This window comes from Achroia grisella, unplaced genomic scaffold, assembly GCF_030625045.1.
Source record: "Achroia grisella isolate CSIRO2021 unplaced genomic scaffold, CSIRO_AGI_Agris_v1 utg980, whole genome shotgun sequence".
NCBI lineage: Eukaryota > Metazoa > Arthropoda > Insecta > Lepidoptera > Pyralidae > Achroia > Achroia grisella.
In genome coordinates, this window is record NW_026713079.1 from 763,115 (window position 1) to 779,299 (window position 16,185).

Genomic DNA, 16,185 nt, shown 5'->3' on the forward strand with positions numbered 1-16,185 from the left:
AGGTATATTCGGTCACGTGTTTTTTCATTCCAACGACGTATACGCGGCTCGCTTTTGTCGTTGTCTATTGGTTATTTATTCCTCTCGCTGGGATTATCTTTCCAGGACCAAGAGATCGCGCGTATCATCCTATGACTTAAGGGGTTACATGGGTTTCACGGTTTCAAAAAAATCGAAAAATTTTTTTTTGTCTTATTAAATTCTATAACATCTCTAGAATATTGTCCTAAATTTTCAAGTTGATCCGACTAATAGTTTCGGAGATACAGCCTTGAAAAGGTGGACGGTCGAGGTCAGGTATAGGCTGAGGGCGCAGTAGGTAAAACGCAGCTGCAGCTCATCTATTGTTAGCTGTAATTCTTGTCCCTTTTTTTCTTTATATAAGGTAAACTACTGGAAAATATTTCATTTGGTGATTTCTCGTTAAACTACGAAGTTCATTTTGAGGTTATAAGTGTTTGTTGTGAATTTTATTCGATAAAAAATGCCGTTTAAAGTGTCTAGAACCCAGATAACGGAAGGTGTTCGTATCAGCATTATTATTAATTATGCACGGTATGGACCTAAAACTTGGCCCAAATTGCCATGAATATGCCCGAAATATGGATGAAAACCGGGTGACCGCAGCCGAAAAGAAATCTACCAGCGAGACTCGTGAAGCCAGGATTCGTCATAGACTGGAGCAAAAGGATGCCCTGGACAATGCAGGTGCAGCAGGTTCTCTACTTTATGGCCCAGGAATCGACGAATCAATGTAAGTTAAAAAAAATAAAAAAAAATACTATCTTTTATTGTCTCTTAAAACTTTAATCGCGTTTTTCTCAAAACTATGTTTTCAAAGACGGTTGTCAAGATTTCTCGCGAACTACTCAACCGATCTTGATGAAATTTTACACAGGTCTTCGAGATATCATTTACAAGGTCTTGAACGAAGGACTTTTTTTTATTTTAATTACAACTATTTTAAAAAAAAAATGTCGAGAAATTTTCATCGAAATTTGCATTTTTTTATAAAAACGTCTGCCAAAAATCCAATTTTCATTTATTTTTTTTTCCTTCGTCCAATACCTAGTTTATTGTCTTTACTAAAACACGTATTTTTTATTTTTATTTCAGATGATCCTGAAAGAAGTTCTGCTGACAACGCGGAGGCACTTTTTTTCCGAGGGACTGCCGGAAATGGCGTCGTAATGACCGCCATTTTGATATTTTTTTTTGTCAATTTTGCAAAATGTTTATTAAATATGTATCTTTTAAATAAAATAAAAATTCATTAAAATATTTCATTTTTTATATGTAAAAAAAATTATTGAAAAAAGGCCGTTTTTTGCCCGAGGAAACCCATGTAACCCCTTAATGAAATTTGGACCTATTACAAAAGTTGTAGAGTATACAATTCTCTACATCTTTTGTCTAAAACATTTTTTTAACGACTTACCGTTTTTGTTGTGGATGCGTAAACTGCGCAGCGCATGTTTTTTTCTTGTTATTCCGACACATACAGTCATTAAATTATACATAATGTTTATTGTTTAAAATGGTACTGTGGTATTGCTAATATTTAGTAGAATTCTATAAATAGATCATAAATCAGTGTTATAGAGCAGTATGCAGCATGCATTATGTTTATGATTCATAGTTTTGTAATTAACAATAGACAATGACCAATTAATACTATAACTCGGAGACTCAACAAACAATGGGCGCATACGTTTCTAATGTTTCTATTCCTATGCATTGTTTAGTATAAACAATATAAATCATTAATTACGTCACACTTTAGGGACGTCCTACCACCTCCTGTCACACTTTGTCGGGGGGTTGATAAAGTGTGACAAGTGGGAAGAGGTGGTGAGCTCCTAAATTATGTCACACTTTAGGGGCTTCCTATCACCTCTTGTCACACTTTTGTGTTTGGGGGGGGTCGATAAAGTGTGCCAAATGGGAGAAGGTGGTGAGCTCCTAAATTTCGTGACAACATATTTCTGAAAATAATATATAACGCAAAAATTTAAACTATTGTGTTAACCTTAAACTTAAAAATATTTCTTTATAGTTGTAAAATATGTGACGACACACTAGGCAGTAGTGGTTTGTCACAAATGTGACAAGGACGGAGGCACCGGTAAAAATATTAATAGTGACAATTCTCATAGCTCATGAGTACTAGAAACCTGATAAAAATAATACATAGAAAAGAATCACCTAGATCAATACAAACAATCATATTCAAGACTACAAATAATTGTATCGTGCGAGGAATCGAAACCGCGACCATACGATGTAAGTCGCTGTGCTAAACCACTAGACCACCGAGGTCGTCAAAAATAGCATTAATCTAATGTGACATGTTAACGTGACGAAGTTTCTGTATGGCCCCAAATAGTTTTTTTATGGATGATAATGATGCACCTACCTGCCCTAACTAATAGGTTCATCAATCCACATTGCTAACAATCACCTTTCCCTCCCGCCCCTAATAGTTTAGTAAACTTCGCATTTCAACTCAGCGTTGGCGTATCACGACCTTGGGAAGCGCAAGACCTTCGTTAATACAGATTTGACAGGACAACTGTCTTATCTTGATTTTAGACAATGAAATCGATCCCACGACCATCGGTAGCAAGCCGCTGTTCTAAACCACTAGACCGCCGAGGTCGTAAAAAATAATATTAATCTAATGTGACGTATTAACGTGACGAAGTTTATGTATGGCCCCTAATAGTTTAGTCAACTTCGCATTTGAACTAAGCGTTGGCGCATCACGACCTTGGAAACAGGATGACCTTCGTTAATACAGGTTTTACAGGACAAATGTCTTATCTTGACTTTCAACAATGGGATCTAAGGATATTTATTTCGACAGTTTGCTATTAATTTTTATTATGAAACGATATTAATAATATGTAATACGTGAGATTATATTTTTAATCTGTATTATGATGCTGAATAAATGATTATTATCTATACATAGAAATAAAATTGGAGTGTCTGTTTGTAATATTGAAATAACCGTTTTTTACTACATGCATATGAATATAAATACGGTACGGTACATACACCAAAATATTTTGTTTTACAATTTTTGTCTGTCTGTATGTCTGTTTGTTCCGGCTAATCTCTGAAATGGCTGGACCGATTTTGACGGGACTTTTTTTGGCAGGTAGCTGATGTAATAAGGAGTAATTTAGGATACTTTTATTTTGGAAAAATAAAGTTAAATTCCACGTGGACAAAATCGTGGGTACAGCTAGTTATTAAATATAATGATAAATGTCAAGTAAGTGTGATACAGACGAAGTTGAGCTGTTAGCCACTGAGTATTATATGTTACGTAATAATTGTTTATTAGTTTCCCCAAGGATACGGTTGTATGGAATAGATTTTGGCTGACACCCAAATCTGCAGTTATGCCAACTTAGAAATCAATGTAAAATCGGCTTCAAACATAGTTTCAAATACACAAATGTTTACAAAATAGCAAACATTTGCGCTTTATCGTTCTGTGTCAATTTTAACCGCATATCATGCGCTTAAAGTTCAAATATTCATAACCTATTTTTTTAATCAATACGTTCTAATTTTAAAAGTGCATTTTTTGAAATTTATAATAATAGAATGGTGCACCCTAACGGTTTACGCTGGCGGGGGATCAGTGGAGGATGATAAGATGAACAGGTCAGGTCGGTTAGTTCATCGTGACAAATTTCTATACATTTATCGTGATGGTTTCCAAGGGGAAACTAGTGGAAGTCAATTTTAGCCCATCGTGTCAGATTTACCCAGACATTTATATATATACTTTATTGCACTTATTACATTAATAGATTTATCGTAATGGTTTCCAAGGGGAAGCTCGTAGAAGTCAACTTGAAATGGTACATTGTTAGCAATGGGGTCATCAGTACGCATTACTGACAATCTCCTTCTGTCCTGGATAACCTACTCTACTTGCGGAAAGTGACAATTTATATTAAGTTTATATATATCTAAACATCTCAAGGTAACTTCTTAAGGGAAGTCAAAGTACAGGCATGACAAAATTTATTATGAAAATATTATACTCCTAATAATAAACCTGGATGATTCACACAACCCTTTCTATTACCAAGGTAGGCAGAACTTGTGTTATGGATACTAGAAAATTGATATAAATATATAGATATATTTTTTTGTAAATAAATATAATAAAAATATAATATAGATAGTAAACATCCAAACAATCATACTCATAAATACATTTTGTTGTGCCGTGTGAGGAATTGAACCCGCAACCATCGGAACTAAAGCGGTGTGGCGGTAAACCGTCATCTCTATAGTGATTAAATTTTTTTTTTAGAATATCGCGCTCGGGACCTCTGTAGTGATTAAAGTTTTTTTTAGAATATAGCGAAGTATCATGTACAATTAAAATATTTATTTCTGTAAGTCTATTAAAGAATTAAAAGGGTCACACATATTTGAACTTAGATATTACTTATTAATGTTTAAGATTAAACTTTTGCTTCAATGATTCATCTGGGGAAAATTATATTCACGGGCATGAAATGTCAGTGACCTTCAATACGGATATTTTGATACAAAACTCAGACTCACTCTTGACCGGTTTTTGATTATAAAATACATATGACAACGCACAAAGTACTCGTTACACTGGACTTTACGTGTGTTATCACACATAAAGTCCAGTGTGACAAGTAGGGTTGCCATCTCAGGAAATATAACGTATTTTATTTAAAGTTGGAAAAAATATTTGAGAATAAGATATAACCTATTTTTACTTGTATACAATATCTTTTTCTAACTATATATTCGTAATGTTATAGATGCAAAATTGTGTCTGTATGTCTGTGTTATATTGTGTACCTTTTATGTTAAAAAAGCTTACGAAGTCGTAGTTTATTAAATAAATAATGTTATAATAATTCAGTACATTGTTTTTATTTGAATCTGGCCTGGCCTACACTTTTTAAATGTGATATATTACATATAGAATGTGTACACAATATAATAGTATATTTAATAATAATAGGCCCTCTGCACTATTCAATAATATATGGCCAAATAATAAATAATATATGATCTACAAAATTGAGTTTGATACCTCTGTTATATAACATCAAGTTACCACCAAAAGAAGCAGAAGTACAATTAAAAATTCTGTAAAAGTAGAGAAAATGTAGCGCAGACAATATCGCGCGGGTCTATTCTAAACTCCGTTCTAATAAAAAAGTATAGCACGGCTGGCAACCCTGCGATATCCACGAAGATGTACATTCTATTGTGTAAACGAGATATTGTTATCTCAATCCACACACGCCTTGAACTTGGTGCCTCTACAATTGCCCTTGACCGTGAACTATATGATTATTACACTATCAAATAGATCACTATTATAAAACAATCAATTTATTATGTTTGTTTACATACTTAATTTACAAAGTTAGTTAAAATTACGGAATCCAACTTAAAAGTTTATATGAGAACGTCTGTCTGTCGGTATTTGTGTTTGTGATTTTCATTGCTTTCTTGATTTAATTGATTGATTTTAGAAATATGAAAGCGTAGCGGTTTTTGTATTAATTGCCGCATGCATTCTTATGTAAAATGTGAATACTATAACTATCAGATGGCAATTGTGAGTAGCTTTGACGTGGTCTAGTGTTTTGAGTAGTCATGCTCACTAAAATGTCCAGACTTGTGGCGGCGTGGTAGGCCGGGTCATTGGGCTCCCTAAAATATGGTCGAGCGCAGTGATGGCTGGCTCATCCGTCATACTCGTGAACGGGTGCTGCTTGTAGGGACTGGTCTGCTCTAATCACTATGACTGATTTCCTCTTATTAATTGTTTAACCAGTTGGTTATGTATTCAATATTTTTTCTTTTTGAGTATTTAATTGAATTAGTGCTAATTGGTGGTTTGTATTCACACACTTAAACTTAAAAATGTAAAGTAATAATAAAATTATTTAAAAGAGCAACACGCAAGTTTCTTGCTCGTTCTTCTTGTGATGAGACAGCTTTCCGAACGAGCGGTAGATTAGAAAATGTGGTGACTATTCAAAAGTGCTTCAATGTAAGTTTATTTGAATAAATGATTTTCTATTCTATTCTATTCATATTCAAAATTCAAAAATCATTTATTCAAGAAGGACATTTTAGCCGCTTATGAACGCCAAGTTTTAACATTATAATTTTTTTTCCCTACCGACCTCTATATAATATATAATCCCTCTATGATTGAGTCCAATGGTGGCTGGCTTATCCGTCTTACTCATGAACAGGTGCTGCTTGTGGGGACTGGTCTCTTCGGGTTACGAACACTGATTAGACTTTTTGCTTTTGCAATAGGATATGCTGGTGGTCACTCTATTCTCCTAAATTTGAATTTAAATGAATCTGTATTATTTTAATTGTAAACATGCACAACATTTATTTGAAAACAATACGAGCTAATTTCTTGTCAGTTCTTCTCATCTCGAAATCATTCTGACTGACTGTAGGTTTGACATATCATAAGAGTCTGTAATAGACATACATGAATAAAGATATTTTGAATTAAAAAAAATATATATCTTAATGAAGTTGGGCTTGTAGATAGACTGTATCACGGATGTAGGATATCGTTTGAATCACAAAGTTACAGATTGCCATAATAAGATATGCATTATACAATATAATCAAACAATCTTAAGATTTCGAGGAGGTTGCCGTGGAGATCCAATCTTATTACAAACAAATCCCCGATTTACGTGCATTTAATAAGCGATAAATTCATCAATTGCCAATGAATTTTCAATTATTCTTTTTATAATCTACTAGATGTGCCCGCGACTTCGTCCGCGTAAATCGATACTTCCATGTACCATTTCATCTCCCGTTTCAACCCCTTACAACCCCTTTTACCGGATTAAAAAGTAGCCTTTGTCTTTTGTCAGGTTCTAGACTATATGTGTAAATGTCATTTAAATCTGTTCTATAGTTTTGGCGTGAAAGCGAGGCAGACAGATAGACAGACAGAGTTACTTTCGCATTTATAATATTAGTAATGATAGGTTTAATTTACTAGTATGTTTTGGAAGATAGGTTTTGTATATATTTTATCTAAATAAATATTATTTTGCCGGAAGTCCATTATTAATTCTGCTACAATTAGCATGCAACCGCAATATTCAGTGACACTGGAAATGATATGACCTTCCCTATTAGTAAAATTAGTGATTATTTAAAAGAGAATAATATATATATTTTTTAATTACTACCATGGTGACAAACAAGCATACGGCCCATCTGATGGTGAATGGTTACCGTAGCCTATGGACGCCTGAAACACCAGGAGTGTAAAGTGCGCGTTGCCGACCTTTAAGAAACCTTAATATACCCTTCTTGAAAAACCCCATGTTGTAGTCTCGTGAGAAAACTTCGGCAAGTAGTTCATTCCACAATCTCACTTAGATTGATACCTCTATACGCGGGAGGAAGCTCCTCTGAAACTGCACTGTCCGAGACCACTTAGGTTCTGGCGTGTGGGGATGAATTCCCTGTAGATGGCGAGCGGTGCGATGGTAAAAAGTAGCCGTAGGCATCATGTCGAACAATTCCTCAGAACACAGTGTTATATATTCGGTAGAACACAAAAAGAGAAGCAGTCTCATATGTTATCTCTGTAAGTCTAATATGTTATCTGTTGGCGCTATACAGCTGTAACAAAGTCCGAAATAGACTTCCGAATCACGATTGCAGTACCTTGGCAAAGGCAAATGCTAGATTTAGCGATCGAACTACCCGATAAAGTCGGTCAAGAGCATAAAGATTGAATTAGACTGTCGGCCCCGAGGCCGACAGGCCGATGGTCTAACGGTTACTTCCGATGGTCGTGGGTTCAATACCTCGCACTGTAAATTAATAATAATAATAATCTCAGGACAATTCGCAGCGCAATCTATACCCAAGTTAAGTTAGCTAAAGCTTGTGTTATGTGTACTAGATAACTGATACATATACATACATAGTTTTTTTTTTAAATACATATATATTATACATAGAAAAACACCCAGACCGATACAAACAATCATACTCATGAATACAAATGTTTGTGCCGTGCGGGGAATCGAACCCGCGACCATCGGTCGTAAAGCGGTGTGCTAGATCGCTCGTCAAATTTTGTATTCATGGGTATTATTGTTTATATAGGTCTGAGTGTTTGCTATGTATATTATGTTGGGATGTTTGAGATTTAGATGGCGCTGTATGAATTGTTCTCTGATATTATTATTATATAATATTATAAATAATAAACTTGTATCTAACATCGATCGGAATACACTTTACTTAATTATAAATTATTTTATACTAGCTACTCACACCGGCTTCGCACGGGTGTACATGTATTATACATATAAACCTTCCTCTTGAATCACTGTATGTATTAAAAAACAGCTTAATATCCGTTGCGTAGTTTTAAGCATACATAGGGACGGACAGACAGCAACGGCGACTTTGTTTTATAATATAAAGATTCACTTTACTTAATAAATATTTTGTATTTTTGGGTCTTCCCTCAGCGACTTTAATAACTTGTACCTAAAACGAAAAATAAAACATCTATATGGTGGTATCTAGTGTTTTATTAGTAAAGTATGAATACATTTTTAGATGGCGTATTGATATTATTAAAAAAAAATATTTTTATCATCCCTTACTTTCTCAGTTTTTTTGTGAAAATTTCATCCTAATTCTTCCAGCTGCTTTTCGAGATAGGTTAACACAAATATAACGAAGAGACGCTTTTCGCCTCGTCATGGGTTTACAATATATTTAATATTATATAAAAAAATTGTTGTATAGTATTCATAACACCATCTCTGCTTAGCTTGGGACTAGATGACGCCGAGTGAATTGTCCTTCATTCATAATTAAAGAGGCACATTCTTGTCGGTGGAGCTCTTGCCTATTTTCCCACAATTTTTCATTAATTTCTTTAGTTATTGATACGAAATAACCTTTTCAATTGTCCTAGTTTATTGTTATTATATTTTTATGGTGTTTTACATTATGATCATCTTTCAATACAGCGGTTGTGTTATTTATTTATTTATTCTTTTGCACACAAAAATGTATACATGGCGGACTTAATGCCTGATGGCATTCTCTACCAGTCAACCGTCGCGTTGATCAGAGATAATAAGGCGGTGCACTTTAATAATTAATTGAAAGAAAAAAAAGAAAAAGAAAAATTATAACAAATAGATACATAAAAATAATACATATATATACAGATGCAAATATATAAAAATACTAATATACCATTGTAAGCTAGTATTGAGAGTGAGACACAGTAGACATTTGCTAATTTCATTGGGGCCCACAGCAAGCAGCGCCATCATAGTTTGTTACTATAGCTGGAATCTTATTAATATTTTAATCGCGAAAGTTAGTGAGTATGGTTGTTATTCTTTCACGCACAAATCACTGAACGGATTTTAAATTATCTATAGCTTATACATCAGAATTTCACGCGAGCAAAACTGCTGGCACAGCTAGTAATTAATATATTTGTGTTGCAGGTTCTGCAGTAATCACGGGAACAAGTGCCCTCGCCCGGGGACGGCGCCGGCCGAGCTGATGTGCGTCGCGGAAGCAATGATGCCCCGACTCATACTGCGGCTACTTCAGCATTTCAGGGAGAACAGGTAACTATGATCTAATAATAATAATAAACAATCCCGGACAATTAACACAGCGCCATCATAACAGAGCTTGTGTTGTGTTGTGTGTTATGGGTACTAGGCAACTGATATATATATAAATACTTAGATATATATTTATTTGTAAATACATACATAATATACATAGAAAATACCCAGACCGTACAAACAATCATAAATAAAAATGTTTGCACCGTACGAGGAATCGAACCCGCGATCATTGGAAGTAAAGCGGTGAACTAAACCGCTAGACCACCGAGGATATTATTAAAACTATAAATAAAACATGATGTAATTACATCTTATACAGATGGGCCGTGTACTTGTTTGCCACCTATGTGGTATAAAAAAATCTTGCAACTTTAAATGAAATGAAATTAAAAAACAATTATTCACGTAGGACATTAGAACCACTTGTGAACGTCAAGTTTTTTTTATTCAAATTTTTTCCCAACCGTCCACACTTTAACAGGTTCACTTCTAATATTATACATGCCAGTGTGTTTGTTTGTTTATTTGTTATCTTATCAAATACTATACATGCCAAAGTGTGTTTGTATAATTTGTTATCTTATCACATCTAAACATCTGGACAAATCTTATGTAGTTCGATGTGGAGGTACATAGATAGAGTCTGCTTCGTTATGACTTGTCTTTTTTTTTAATTTATGCTAATGCACTCAAATGGTACAACCCTAAGTATTCAAAATTCAACTGTTATTAATATTATACAATTTTATATAATTTAATTAATTTAAATTTAAAATTTGTACAAATATTTGTAAGTTTTAGATAGAGACTTGTCTTTTTTTATTTTGTTAATGTATGATAACGGAATTGTGTATTCGCCTAAATTTTCAAAATTCAACTGTTGTTAATATATGCAATTTTTTTATTATTACACTTGGCTTAAATTTAAAAATCGTACAAATATTTGTAAGTTTCTTATTGTTTTTTTCGATTTGTAAATAATCATCATCATTGCCTTGCCCTTATCTCATTATTTCGCGTCGGCAATATATCATTTTCCACTCGACCCTATCAGCCGTCATATACAAGGAATAGCTTGTAAGATTAAATACATACTTTTGTTACTTTGTCAATATTGTAAGTTTCCTTGTGAGCAGTAGATAAAGATTATTATTATTATTAATGTAATTGTATCAGTTATCTAGTACCCATAACACAAGCTGAATCTAGCTTTACTTGGGGCTAGATGGCGCCGTGTGAATTGACCTAAGATTATTATTATTATTTTAAACATATCTTTTGATGTGTAAAAATTAACAGTAAATTTAAATGTTTATTAATATTATACAGTTAGAGGTCTTAAATTATTTGGAAATGTTAGTAGCGGGAAAATCATGTAAATCATGCATATATTATTTAAAATCTACGTTACAATATTATAATCAGAAACAAGCTTGTCTCGACCTAAAATTAGTCTTGTTTTAATCAAATATTAACATTATTAATGGTCCAATCATAAGAGATTTTGAATAATAAATTAAATAATTCATATCTCGGTAGGTATATATTTTTTGGATGATAATGGAATGGTGCACCCGCCTGCGCTAACGGTTTACGCTTGCGGGGACCAGTGGAGGATGATAAAATGTACATGAGGTCAGGTCAGTTAGCCCATCGTGACAAATTCTCCAGGAATTTATCACGTTTCCAGGGAAACCGCGTGGAAGTCAACATGATACATTGCTAGCAATAAGATCATCGGTCCACATTACTACCAAAACTCTTTACCCCGCTAGGTGTATTTGAATGCAACGCGATAGGGAGCGAGCCTACCGATATTTATTAGATTAGTTTCTGGTTTTGATATCGATTGCGACAGGGAGCGAGCCTACCTAACCTACTGAGCTGAATATACATATTATTCATTTTAAACCAGCCCTTAATACAGTCCTTTGGTCACAGCTATATTACTGTAGCGCCGGGCAGCGCGAGTGGCGGCGCCAATGACATTGAAAGCATTTCCACTCGTGTTTACACTCTCGCGCTGCTCACTTCCGTGCTTACTTCCCTGCCCACTCGGGCTGATTGTAAATTGGACATAAAGTATCATCAAAATTCGTTTAGTAGTTTTTGTGTGAAAGAGTAACAAACATTCATCATGCAGGCACATTTATTGAATTATTTTTTGGGTTTGTTATCGATGTTTTCTTCAGGTTAATTATATTAATTGAGATGCAAAGGTTTTTGTTGTGAATTAATTTTTAATAATAATTACTTCATAATTATATTATAATCGCGAAAGTTTGTGAGTATGGATTGATAGATCGATGAATGTTTGTTACTCTTTCACGCAAAAACTACTAAACTGATTTTAATGAAACGTATGCCCAATTTACAATCTGAGTGTTATCTGTTTGTTGTGTAGATTTTGTATATCTATTAATCTTCTTCCTCCTTCATGTCGTGGTAGTGAAAGTCTCTGAATACATGATTTGGGGTGGTGTTTTCTGTGTTTAGTAAGGTGGGTACTTAAAATGCGTTGTAAGGTTTTTAAATCTGTTTGTGACCAATTTATTAATTATTATTATTATTATAATTTTGCGTTTGACTTGTTACAGTGCAACACCAACACAGGCGCAGACGCAGTCCGACAGTTACAGAAAGGCGGTGCAGGAGTGTGAATATTACGTCCAGATGCTTATGGAGTTCAACAACATGGGAGACCTGATGCGATCTGCTATGACGCAAGCTCTCATCAACCCACAAGTATTTACTTATTTATTATTTTGTAGCTTACTAATGTAGTTCAATTATTACACCTGTATACTCACTACCTATGCTACAGGAAACAAATTAAGTAGCGACGCCTCATCACATCTTATTATCTTATTAATATTAAAATCGTGGAAGTTTCTGAGCATGGAGTTTGTTGGTTGAGGCATAATTATTACTATTTCACGCAAAAATTACTGAATGGATTTTAATGAAACTCTACTATAATATAGCTTATATCTATGTGCAGAGGAGAATCGTAACTACCAATTATTGAAACAATTAATTAAACACGTTTTGTCTTTAATTTATCTAAGTTACCTACTTGTTACCTTAGGTCTATACACAAGTAAAAAAATGTATTAAAAATGTATATAATGTATAAACAAAGTTTTTAATCTAATATATTTGTATACTAAATGTGCTCGTGGTTTCAGTCGCAATGAAATTTATAGCCTATGTGTTATTCTGATGTATAAGCTATATTACTATAAGTTTCATCAAAATCCGTTTAGTAGTTTTTGGGAGAAAAGTATAACAAACATCCATCCATACTCACAAACTTGCAGTAAGATTATATAGGCCGTAACATCTGTGCTAGGATATCACTGTGTTATAGCTTCTTCAGATGAAATTGCCACGGGTCTCGAAAGGTATAGTTACGACACTGGTTTGTGTATTCTTTATAGTTTGTTAATGTTGATAGTAAATGTTTTATCTATTTGTCTATGTTGTATTACAGATGTACCGTAATCTTGTGGTGCCGCCGTTCCCCGACACAGAATATGGATGCTATATGGCCGAGTCACACAAGATGTATGAGAAGGCAATAGACTCATTTCCAGCGCCGGAACCACCTGACGAGTGAGTATCTTATATATAAAATTCTCGTGCCACAGTTTTCGTTCCCATACTCCTCCGAAACGGCTTGACCGATTGTCATGAAATTTTGTGAGCGTATTGAGTAGGTCTGAGAATCGGCCAACATCTATTTTTCATCGCCCTAAATGTTAGGGGTAGTCCACCCCTATTTTTTTTTATTTTAAGGCAAAACAACGTTTGCCTGGACAGCTAGTTACTATATATGTATATACACACACGTAAGGTTACGCCCTCCGATCGAGCAATTGAAACGGGGATCGAAATTACGACGGCCTGAGCCGAGCTTCGTACCCCTAGTGGTGCCCTCAGACTAAAGTCGTATCCGTCAGTCGGGAGTTGGCCTTCAGCCGCTCCATAAGTTCTTCCGAGTGTTTGGAGTGCTATTTGCACTCGTCTCCTATCGTCCTGTGTAGCGGCCAACAGTATACTCTAATACTGTTGGTCGCTACAGCGTCCGAAAAAAAAAAACATATCGTTACGACTATTCTCATGGGGTAGTTTGTTGTCGACTGCTCATGTCGACCTTTAGCGTGGTATACTTTGAAATTAACATGGCATAGGGGCCTATTGCCGTATCTAGGATTTATGTCTGTGTTTATGCCGGCTGGCGCCAGTGGAGGATGTTAGAATGAGCATGAGTTCAGGTCAGTTCTCATATCGTGGAAAATTTGCTAATAATCAATTACAATGGTTTCCAGGAGGACCCAAGTGGTTTCTCATTTACATAACTAACATTTCTTTAAAAGTATCTCTACATTTGTCTGTGTTTTTCAATGTATTATGTATTAAAATATATTAAAGTATGACTATCAATTCTCTAGTAAGCATAGTACAAACTCTGTTTAGTTAAGTCTAGATGAATATATGTTTATTCAACTTAATATAGGCACTTTTGAATAGACATATTTTTTATTCTACCACTCATTCGGAATTCAGACTCATCACAAGAAGAACGAGCTTGAAACTTGCGTGTTGCTCTTTTAAATAAATGTTGGTCAGAATTACATTTTTAATTTTGTGTGAATATGAACTTTTAAATTAGCAATGTTAGCGTAAATAAATGATTACTTAATTGAGTAACAATATAAATTAGTCGTAGTTATCAGAGTATAACAGTCACTACAAACTTGTGGGTAACAATTTACTTGTTCAGGTAATATAAAAGAATTATAATTTTATTGTGAATACAAACCTCCAAGTAACAAAGATCACATAAATTATTCGTTACGTGAGTAATATAAATAAGTCGTAGTTATCAGAGTACACCAGTCCCTACAAACTTGTGGGTAAAAATTTACTTGTTCAGGTTATTAAAAGAATAATTAGTTAATAAAAATTAAATGTATATTTCTCACATGTCTCCAGCTATAAACACCTGCCCGCGTTGGCGCCTCGGTTGCAGCACAACACGTTACTAGACGAATTTATATTTTGGACATTCAAGTATGAGTTCCCTCAGAATATTGTTTGTTTCCTGCTCAACATGCTACCCGATCAGGACTATAAGGTATCTTTATTGTGTATTTTTTTTTACTTGTCTAGAATGGCAAAGAAGCTGACTGTAAACTTAATAGAATAGAATAGAATAGAAAATAATTTATTCAAATAAACTTAATTTAAGCACTTTTGAATAGTCAACATTTTTTTTTAATCTACCGCTTATTCGGAAAGCTGTCTCATCACAAGCAGAATAAGCAGGAAACTTGTGTGTTGCTCTAATGGTGAGCAATCACCTATCTGATATTAATACGTGAAGAAAAACTTAGTACGCCTGTTCACGAAAATTGCGTGCAATGTAGTATGATATTTGGCATAAATAAAAAAAAGCAAACTTTGATTGTCATATTTATTTATATTTAATGAACAGTCTAAAAAATAAATTTAAAGCTTCTAGCTTTAAAAACGACAATACTTCTATACAAATTTTCATCTTCAACTAATACAGGATTGCAAGTTATGAATTGTCCAAAATATTAAACATGCAACCGAAAAATATTACCTGTTATTTAAAACAAATATAACGGAATCCTGTTAATGTTTTAAATATAACAGGGAATTCTGTTACTTTTATTTATTTATTTGCAGAATACAATGTTACAAGTAGGTCTTACAATATGAATATTCGTTCAATGTACATATTCAGCCTGCTAACAGGCGTGCAAAATTTATATACATTATTACTTTTGTAAATTGAATTAATTTTTAAAATATTTCTAATAATTAAATTAAATTGTTCATATATTAAAATATGTCAAAACTAACAAGGTTTAATTTATATTTATAACAGTTGAAACAGTTTACCAACGAATCGTGCATTGTGTATTGCAGGAGCATCTAACCCGTACGTTCGTGATGCACTACGCGCGTATCCCGTTAGTGCTTGAGGCGGCGTCCGACCCGGACACGTTGTCCAATCGAGTCGTTCACATGTCCGTACAACTGTTCTCCAACGAAGCGCTCGCACTCCGCTGCGTGCAGCAACTCCACCTCCTCCACGTCATGGTGCTCTCACTCCGGCTCATGATGGGCAAGATCCTCGTGCAGAACACACTCCACGATCCAGAAAAGAATTTCCACTACGTGATAGATTGTACGCGCCGCGTTATGAGAGAACACTGCTACTGGCCACTCGTTTCGGACTTTAATAACGTGCTGTCTCATAAGAGTGTAGCTTTACTGTTCTTGCAAGATGACGCGCTCGTTGATATGTGGTTCGAGTTTCTGTCTATGCTGCAAGGTGAGTTATGTTTTTTATTTCACTTTGTATTTGATATGATAATCATTATATGTTTCCTTTTGTGGTTACTAACTGAGCCAAGACTTTGTTAGTAACTGGAATATATTGATTGGCTAA

At 34.3% G+C, this 16,185-nt stretch overlaps 1 protein-coding gene across 1 annotated transcript in view; it reads left to right on the top strand.

Annotated features, from left to right (window-relative positions):
- Positions 1-16,185, top strand: part of LOC131854389 (E3 ubiquitin-protein ligase Ubr3) — a 157,682-nt gene that overhangs the window by 31,171 nt on the left and 110,326 nt on the right. The window contains exons 3-7 of the mRNA XM_059205505.1: positions 9,567-9,692; positions 12,296-12,443; positions 13,192-13,313; positions 14,697-14,838; positions 15,660-16,068. Of these exons, the coding sequence (XP_059061488.1) occupies positions 9,567-9,692; positions 12,296-12,443; positions 13,192-13,313; positions 14,697-14,838; positions 15,660-16,068 (947 nt within the window). The remainder of the gene's footprint in view (positions 1-9,566; positions 9,693-12,295; positions 12,444-13,191; positions 13,314-14,696; positions 14,839-15,659; positions 16,069-16,185) is intronic.